At 44.7% G+C, this 9971-nt stretch overlaps 1 protein-coding gene across 4 annotated transcripts in view; it reads right to left on the bottom strand.

Annotated features, from left to right (window-relative positions):
* Nucleotides 1–3204: 3204 nt before the first annotated feature.
* The window catches only part of GRIA1 (glutamate ionotropic receptor AMPA type subunit 1), a gene marked incomplete at both ends in the record, with an annotated part of 118380 nt that continues 111613 nt past the window's right edge, over nucleotides 3205–9971 (bottom strand). For all 4 annotated transcript variants that reach the window (XM_080627507.1, XM_080627506.1, XM_080627508.1 and 1 more), the window contains 2 exons: nucleotides 3205–3393; nucleotides 5725–5859. In XM_080627507.1, the coding sequence (XP_080483633.1) occupies nucleotides 3205–3393; nucleotides 5725–5859 (324 nt within the window). The remainder of the gene's footprint in view (nucleotides 3394–5724; nucleotides 5860–9971) is intronic.

Genomic DNA, 9971 nt, shown 5'->3' with positions numbered 1-9971 from the left:
TGTAAAAACAAGCTAAAATCCCCTAATAGCCCTCCTCAAAAAATAACCCCACAAAACTCCAAACAAAGCAAAATCACTGACTTTGAACCCAACGAATGTTTAGTTTCCTGACTCTTGGGTAAATATTAGATAGATACCCAATTTCAACCTGAAGCAGTTTATTTGGCTGCTGCTCACAAGTCAGACACAGCAATAATCAAGGAAATCTTGTTTGATTCAGGTTGGGTAATATTACCTGAGGGGTAACATCATTTTCATTTCCACACATCCAGCACTGGCACAAAACGGCATGGACAGGTATGAAGAATGGATGATGGATCCTTGGTATTAAAATTCCAGCTGATAATTTCATTTTTGTCTAAATAATAATTACCAATAAAAACGTTGCTTGAAAAAAAGAGAATGTGAAAAGAAAAGCACTTGTGTTTGACAAAGCAAAATCCTTTGCAGTACTGCCAAAAGAAAAAGAAAAGAAAGGAAAAAAAAGCCAAAAGAGATTTAAAACAAATATAGCTGTTAAATAAAAGATCCAGGTACCAAAGAGCAAAATTTAATGAAAGCCAAAACTGTTAAATATGGATTCCTGTTGAGAAAAAATGTCAATGTCTTCAAGAATTTTACCATTACTCTATTTTTAAGAAAAGTGTAGTAAAAATACATATTACAAGTTAACATTTTCCACGCATTTGTCCTATTCATCTTTGTTTGTTTTTTAACCCCTCCATTGATCAAAAGCCTTTGACAACTGCATCTGACATCTTCATGTCACAAGCGGCCAGTCCTAGCACAGATGTGCTGCTTCTCGTAAGTCCATCCTAACTCCCCATGACCTGCTGCCGTGTGGTCCTGTCTTTGAAGGAGAACAGCACACCCATGGGTCTTGGAGCTGGATTCCGCTACAGTGCCCAGTGGTGCATTGCTTTTACAAGGTCTGGGATGTGGCAAGAGCTGGGTGAGGAGTTGCATCTGAGAGCTCTGGGCATGGAAACAGGCTAGCTTGTGGGACGCCTCCACTGTGCTAGCACTTATGCAGAACTGAAGTTAAAATGAAGTGGATTAAAAACAATCCTAACCACTACAACATGACCTGAAGAGGTGTTTGGAGTGGCTGAAAACAGAGTTCATGTTCAGTGATGAGAGATTAAGTTCACAATGGTTTCCGGTTGTGGAGAGAGGAAAAGATTGGCACAAGACATGCTGTGCCCAAGCTTAGGACCTTGACTCTGACTTGCTGGTCTCCAAAGTCTTGCTTGACAACTGGGTAAGTGGAACAGATACTTCAGACCAGGCTGGTGTTAAAGGTGGTAAAGGTATTGCTCTGCGCATTCATACGCTAGTGGAAACGTATGCAAGCAGCTTCCAGCAGTACTTATGGACAGCTGTATAGACAGATCCTCCTCATAGACCTGTGCCAGTCATTTGCCTGCATCACTTTCTCTTCATCTGCCTCTCTTTTTTTCCTGCTCCTCTCTTGCTACGTTGAAGAAAAAACAAGAAAAAAAGAAAAAAAGAAGAGAAAAAGCATCTCAGACCACTCCAATAGCAGCTCAGTCCCCACACAGATATTTGCTGAGTCCTGTGAGAAGCTTTGAACTTATTTGCCATCAGTGAGATAGGGGAAGGCTAAGTAGTCCCTGCCCCACAGATCTCTCTCTCCAGATGCTCCTTTGGGAATCCCTCGATCTGGGGAGGTGTCTCAGGTCGACCAGTGGGGAGCATTTATCTGTCCATGCCCAGAATGAAACTTTTGTGTGGTTCTGGAAAGCCATCCTTGCCCCTTTCATCTCTATGCCTGTGGCTGGACTATTGGTTTCTGCAATACCAAGTTTGGGGTCACCAAACTGCTCTCCTGACTTGTGGATGCTTCCCCATCTCTAAGGATACATGATGGGAATCTGCTACTTTTGGCTTTGTCAGGCCACAACTTGACGGGAAGGCTGAGTTTGACCAGCTCTGATGCTGTTGAACGTCATGGATGCTTGAATGAAGCTCTTGTAGGGTCTCCTCCTCTGTTTGCTTCAGCAGTTCCTTCCAGGAGTCGACTATCTACATAATGTCCCTCTTCATTAGAAAGATGGCCAAAAAGGGATTTCAGAGCAAAAAGGCAGGGATATTCCCATCGCAGCCCCATGACTTCTAGCATGTTTTACTGGTTAATAGGTAGCCATCTAGAACTGGTTGTCTTGAGATGGTCTATTCCTGGCTCAAGGTGGTTCCCTTATGTGACCACCAAAAAGGGAGCACACACAGAAGCTAAGCAATGAAGAAATGGTTCACAATTGCTTATTAGCCCCCAATAACCCAGGCAGGAGAGTCACATGTGAGGGGAATGCGGCATTTACTTTCTCTCTTCCATAAACAGCAGCCAACCATGATCTTAGACCAACCATCTGCTCTATTCTGCTACGCACGATGCTCTCCAATCCAGGCACACGATTCTTCTCTTGAACCTCCACTTATCATCTCTGGAAGAATGAACACTTCGTCCTCAGGTTACCTGGGGTTTCCAAACTCACTCATGACTTTTCCCCTGCAAAACATTCTTGTGTTTTTGCTCAGGTTTTTTCTCACATAAGGTCCTTCTTGTTGCAGGGAGAGCCATTTGCAGCTCTGTCTGCCTCGTTGCAGTAACTCCACAGCCCAAGTTCACAACAGAACAACAGAAGGCAGAATCACGATGGACAAAAGGGGTCAATGCTGATGCCCTGTAGGGAGTTCAACTTGCCATTTATAGGATTCTCTTTTTTGCTGTTAGTAGCTCAGACATGGTTTGCATCCCAAACTAAACCAGACTGAAGAACTGAGCAGGGAAAAGGGAAAGGGCTGATGTTACCCTGACACCACAGGAATTAGTAAGAAAAAATATATATATTGCACACACTAAGACTTATTAACAACCAAGTTAAAACAAAATGGCATAGTCCTCATTAGTGTTCCAGTGGTTCTCGGATCAGGGACGGTTCACAAGTCTGTTAAATCCCATTACACTCTCCTTATTGCAGTACAGACCTATTTCTGTTCTCCTGCCAGTGGATCTGTTAGCAAATAAAAAGGGAAATAGAATTGATTTCCTTGAGAAGATCCATCCAATTGTCCCTTCTGTCATCGTCGTTTGTCTTGTTGGTGTTGGGTTTGTTTTTGGCTCTGGAGGGGGTGGAGTTGGGCTGCCCCTGCTCTCACCCAGGCAATGGGTCAAAAGGCCAATTATAATCCCGTAGCTCCCAGGGACATGCCGGTGCTGTGGCTCATGCATGGGATCGTCTGCATGGATTTGGGGAAATCGTGGCTGACCACACGTCCGTTTTCTCCACTGCCTCCTGCTGCAGCCGGCCTGGGAAGGGTTGATGTCCGTATGGCTTCGTTGATTGATTGCTGTGGGATCAAACAAAAACCCTTTTTAGGAAGGACGGGGGGGTCTCCCCCTGTCCTTAGCAATGTTGGAGAAGTTGCAATATAAACCAGTGTTATCCTTCTCACACTGTTCTCTCCCTCCTTGTCTCCATTCAGACTCTCACTTCCTGCATACCTCTACTGTACCTGCTCTGTTAATTCGCACCTCTGCTATATTCACAATTAAATGCTTCAGCTGTATTTTGGGGCCTAGAGCACGGTGCCATATGCAAAAACTATTCAAACTCTACAACATAAGAACATCTATCCTGGATCTGAGCAGAGGCATTACACACACTTCCCCCATAGACACGCTATTACTACTCCAGCACCGTTACGTGTGGTGGACTCTGACTCACTGCAAGCATATGTTTAACTTTGCTCATGTGAGAAGTTGAGTATGTGCCTATGCTTTTTGTCTGCAGTGATGACTGAGGTAACCAGGAAATGCAAACCTAATTCAGGAAACCAAATCTCATCTTCCTGTTGCAGGTACTGTCCAAAACCTTTACTTTCAGAGATCTAAGGAAACCACCTGTTTAGAATAATTAAACTAAAAGATGAAGTCAGTGTGGTTTCTTTGCATTCAAAATATCTCTAAGGACAACATAATCTTTTCTGGATTGGGATATGCAGGTGAAGGATTATCCAGAGCAGATAAATCTGGACCAGTGATTTGGAAAGAGCCAACTTAGTGCCCAGCCAGTCATGGAGCAGCCTCCAGTGCTGCTGGGTTCTGAAGCTCACCCCAGGGTCTGTAGGGCCTTGCTGAGAGGTTGGATTTAGAGGGTTTGGCCCATCTTCTTGGGCACTCAGCAGGCTCTGCTGAATGGCTCTGTGGAGCAGCCACTGATGGCAGGAGCCAGCCAGAGGGACAAGCTTAGACCTGATGTTAACATTGGGAACAAAGATTCCTTCCCATATTAGCTGGTTTTAACATGGCAAGAGCACTGCAAGCTAACACTGACATGAATTAGTTGGTCATTTCAAGTAATAGGGGGAAGCCAACAGCAGGGCGGAATCTCCTTAAGACAAACTGTGGAGATATACATTCTGACACTCTTTCACAGTGTATTTATGACATACCTAGCTTTACAGTGTAGACAGCAATTATAATTTAATTCTTGTATATTTGGGACATTCATTGCTCACATTATCTTATCCCTGTGCTCAATGTACCTCTCATTGCCTGCAGAATTTCCTGAACCTCAATGGGAAAAGAGCTGTTGCACATTTTCAGTGAATTAGAAATGCTATTATTGCTGACAAAACATTAAGCATGTTGTGAAATGGTGACATAAACCCAAAGAAACGACTGCTTATTTTCTATTTGATTCTGGGTTAGTATCAGTGCTCAGAGAAATGAAAATCTCTCTAAATTTTATGAAAGTCACTGCATACTCAATAGACTTGAACTGAATTCCATGCTTAAGGGAGAGGTCAAGATGAGGAAGAAAAGGGATGTGTTACTCTTACAGCACAGATCCCACTGCACCCTTGTACACAATGATATCTGTATAAGGGATGGCCTCTGCTAGTCATCTGAGTCAACATGTACTTGTTCCACTGATGCTGCATTAAATGTGTATCCCCAAGGCTTTCAAATCTAATCCACTCTTGACACTCTGAAATTTAGGCAGACTAGAATTAAGGGTAGAAACAAATCTCCTGGGTCATAGGAAGTACACTTCTGCAAGATCATGACAGGGTGGAGAAAAAAACCCAGCACATTACAGGAGACATTAAAGGCCAATTTCTCTCTAAGAGGACCTGTAATTGTGATTTTGGAAACATTATCTGTTCCAGGGCAACAACGCTCTGAACATACATCACTGTCATTAACCCACAAACGGTGCCAGCAGGGTGCCAGCAAAGGGAACACCAGGATCTGATTTATTACTGAGCTCCCCCAGTTTTATCTTGTTTTTAACTGCTTGGGTTTGGGGATTTTTTTCATCTTGCAGTAATAACTGTATCACACCAGCCCCAGTGCTCTTCATCCACACTGCACACACATTGCCATAGTCTGCTTTTGCTAATTTTAGGGAAGGGTGATGTGTTCCTGTTACTATTTGTGCTAAGATTTTGCTCTGTATCTGGATTTTGAACTAGCATTATGCCACATGTCTGATCCCCACTATGGCCCACTTGACCCTCTTTTAGCTTCTCTGATGTTCGTAATCCTTTCTAGCAAGTAGAGTGACATGGTCACTTCTTTATCCCTATGTTTCGGCTTTCCACCCATGGTCTGGACTGCATCCATCTCTGAAGACAGCTTTGGAGCCGGGGTAGGATCAGAGAGAAGGTGTGAAAGGCCGGGGAACGGGTTGCCACCTTCATCCGCTTTGATTCACTTCTGGACTTGTAACAAAACTCGATTAAGGCAACCAGCATGGCTAGTCCGAGCCCACCGATGAGGATATAGAAAACCCCCGCCACATTGCTGAGACTCAGCGCGCTTGTCTTGTCCTAGAAGAGAAAGGAGAAGGGAGGGAGGGGTGGGAACATGGGAAGGAGAACAACAAAATTAGTACTAGATTGCTCCGGGAGGGATGCTGCACAATAAAGCAATGTTGGCATTACATCATCTTCCGCATTAAACGAACAGGTGACATTTCTAAGAGCATTTTCAATTTTCAGTTCAGTGTCTAGTAAATCTAATGTTTCCCTCACACAAGCAAATAAACATTTCTCCAACACTGTGGCTCTTTATAAAGGTTTGGGATCTCCGTTTTTCAATCAACTAACTGAGATGCTTATTTTACTCAAAATGCCTACTTTAAATTATTGATTAAAGGAGGAAAAAAAGAAGTTCTCCACCTCTGTGACATTTGCTTGTCCCTGATGTCTCGCCTGAAGTAACCTGTTCTCTTGGAAATGCTCATTCCTTCATTCCTACATTGTTTCCCCTGCAAATTCTGTTGCTGAGCAACACATCGAAATGGCTGGGGGGTTTTTTCTTTCTTTTTCCTTTTCCTCTTCAATACGGAGGTTGAGGTGACACCTGAGCTGTCCTCAGGAGCTCATTTAATTTCTAGGTAATAAGGCTGTTATTTCATACGCAATCAAGACCTGTTGATGCATGTCTAAGCTAATTATTTGGTTGGCAATAAATAGGGCTATTAATGGACCGCAGCTCACAGTCAGCAGCTACATTCTGATTTTACAATTGCCTAATGAATTGTCACGGCTCTCTGGGGAAGAGGCGAGTCTCAGAAAGAGTCATTTCACTACTACAGAAACCGAGTCCCCACATCCAACCCCGATGTCACTCAGTGTAGGTTTCAAAGCCTTCTCCTTCATGCTGACCAGGTGGAGTTGGGGTGTTAGGATAACCTGGGCAGCAGCAGGACCCAAAAGCTTGGTCTAGCTCCATGTACGAGGCTCCTGTTTCTAGGACATGCTTTCTCTATAGTTCAACCAGACAGGTTCCTTACTCCATGCTTGTTGCAGCTCTGCAATATTGAATCGATACCAGATTCCCCAGAGCAAGCCCAGCAAGTCAGTTCAAATCTATTGGTGTGCCAGGGTCTGGCCAGCGCTGACAGCTCCCTGGATGTGAGAGGAAAATTGCATAAGGATCATTCAAGATGCAGACACAGAGTTAAAGAATAATATTTGTGCCTGTAGAAGTGTCTGCAGTTGGTAACAAAGCCTCTGCATGGTCCTTGGTGTTCCCTGCTACTGTGGACTCATGGATACGTGGACCGATGGGTGGCACAGCCTCTTCCTTGCCCTGGTAGGACAGCTGATTCACTTGTTTTGCTTGGCAGGTTTCACAATAAGCAACTCACACTTTTCGGGAAGGGCAAGGGTTCAGGAGGCAGAAAACCATGCTAAAGAAATGAGGTTTTTTTCTACTTCATCTGGCCCCAGTGCCCGTGAGATCTATTAAGCTTCTGCCTAGCTGGAGCTGTTGCCACAGGCCCCACTGCCACAGGGAGCAGCTTTCCATCATGAGCCCTCTGCTGAAAGATGCTGAGGTTTCATTAGGGGTCACCTCTGCAGAGTTTTGGTTGCTGGTGAAACCTCCACAAGTGATCTCATTTTCCATGCTTTCCTGACTGACGATGCTGCCAGGAGATTTGCTGCTGTCACCGTGGGCATTTACACCACTGCAGATTTGATGGTCACTGCTGACAGACAGGTTTGATTTCTCCTTTAGATAACCTTCATTCACTGCTCAGTTTATAATCTATAAGATCACGATGCTTCCTGTGAGCTCTCTATAATGAGACATTTCTGCAAATATCCTCTTTATTTCAGCACTTTCCGTATTTGAAGGATTATTTATCTGGTCTTTCATAATCTGCCTTCATGCATTTTTCCCCCAGGCTTGACTTATACTTGTTCAGTCATCTCTTCTCTGCAGGTTACTGGGTATACTTCTAAGCAGTAGCTGAAACAGGTAGGGAGGTTTTTAGTGAAGATTTAGAAAAGAGGAGCAATTACTCTGAGAAAACTGGGTTCCACCACTTCAGGTACTTTGCCCCTCTTCAAATCCCCTCTGATGGGTCTGCACCAGCTTCAGGGAGGGACAAGGACACAAGAGGTGGGCTGACCTCCTTGACATCCTAATCCTTTAGCCTTGCTCCTTAATGAGAAGTGGCTGATTAGCACATGCTCTGCACTCAGAGGTAAGGATGGGGACAGGGAAGGAGGTGGGGCAGCTTATTTGTCTGTGTCTTGCTAATAATTTTCAGCACATTCTTTCATGTTGATTTGACAGAAGGGTGGAAATCTCCAAGATATCAGGAAACTCCAGGCTGTGTGAAAAAAAAAAAGGCACTGTAGAAAAGAAAAACCTATTAATACCTTCACTCAGAAAATGTATCAGTGCAATCCATAGTAGGCATCAGAGACTCCACATGGGTCTATGATTCGGAGCCACAGATCCTTAGGAAAGCCAGTTTCATTGGCTCTGCTGGGCAAGGGAATACACAAATTTCAAGTTTTACTGGCCACGATACTCTTGTATTTCTACCCCCAGTTTGGGGATCATGGTCCAACAGGGCACCTGGTTCTTAATTTCCTCTTTCCAGCAGCAAATTGACCAGTAAGAGAGAGGAGATGACCCAAAGCAATTTCCTGCACCACTATGTCATAAAATTAATTACAGTGCTGTTGTATTTTCCTTGCATTTACTTTGCAGTGGCAGCATTATTATCAGTGTTACTATTATTACTGTTATTGCTACGATGACTGTTATTACTGGGACAATTTGGGTAAACTGGAAGTTGTCTTCTCCAGAAGGCAGAGGAAAGCACAGTGAAGCACAGAGGTGGGCAAACCTGATGGGAGGGAGAGAGCAGCCTGAGTTTCACCTCTGCCACCATAACAAGGCATCTCCCAAGGAGAGCCAAAGACACAGGCAACTTTGGTGGGCCACTGGGTAACACCGAACTACAGGGGCATGGTTGATAGCACAGGCTGTTATCATGAGTAAGGCTGAGAAGTGAAATTGCTTCTGTGTCGCTGCTTAACTTCTTGATGGTCTTCTCCTTTTTCTTTTCCTTTTTGTTTCCATCCCATTCCCATCAGGACATGCAGAGACATTCGCTGGGCAGGAATGGCATCTTATTGGTCCCATCGGCTGCAGCAGCAGACCGATACGAAACGTAGGAAATGCTGCATGCCCCACCTATGCTTTGCCTGCTGTCTCTGTGCATGCTCCTGCCTTGATAATGCCCATAATAATAAAAAGCCTCAGGTTATGCTAACTGCTCGAGAGGATCCTTCCCTCCTCTCTGCTCAGGCTCTCTGACACCAAATGCTCTCCTGCAGAGCTGCCCATCACCGAACCAGCTTGTTAGTGGGAGTGTAAATGTCACCGCTCGCCTCCCGCAGCGGCAGAGCGCTGACGCGGGGGAAAGATTGGCATGTGAAAAGAGAAAGAAGAACCCATCTTTCCAAAGCCCGGCCTTGTTGCTGCAGCAACCAGGCACATTCCCGTCTGTTCCTCTCAAACATGGCACTGTGTCCATCATCCTCTTTGTCATTATCCTCCTTGGCTGAAAGGTGTTAAGGCCAAATTTGCCCATTTTCCCCAGCCAGTCCTTTCTTTTCCCCTGCATGACCAGAGCCTGTTGGCAGTACAGGGTGATGGCACCTTGAGTTGCTGCAGTCTCCATAGAAGATGAACCGTCCTTAGAGCAAGTGGTAGCTGCAGAAGTTGTGCTGCTTTTATACCAAACACTGAGCTGGTTTTATTGGGACAAGGTCTGAAGCTCAGCAATGAAGGACACAGTGCTGACCATTGGCTCGGAGCACTGATGTGGGGCTGCCAGGGAATGGATGGGTAGGAGCTCATGGCTGGCTGGCTGTAGGGATGAGGCTTGACATGGAAATACACCTTTGGTTTGAGAATCAAACAACTCCCTGCAAAAACAATAGCAGAGTTTGCTCCCTAATTATTATTATTATTATTTTAAACCCCAAAGTGCAATTCTTGCAAGTGGGATAGAGGTCAGGGAGATCCCTGTGACTTTGATGAAGGTCCTTTAATTGCATGAAGTGATCTGGCTACCCCTGCAAGCAGGTCACACCTTACCATCCTGGTCTGGAAAAAACTCTTCCTTTCT

The sequence above is a fragment of the Psittacula echo genome (assembly GCF_963264785.1).
Source record: "Psittacula echo genome assembly, chromosome: 11".
In the NCBI taxonomy this organism is placed as follows: Eukaryota; Metazoa; Chordata; class Aves; order Psittaciformes; family Psittacidae; genus Psittacula; species Psittacula echo.
The sequence above is the reverse complement of the archived record's forward strand: the minus strand, read 5'-3'. Positions and strand labels throughout refer to the sequence as shown.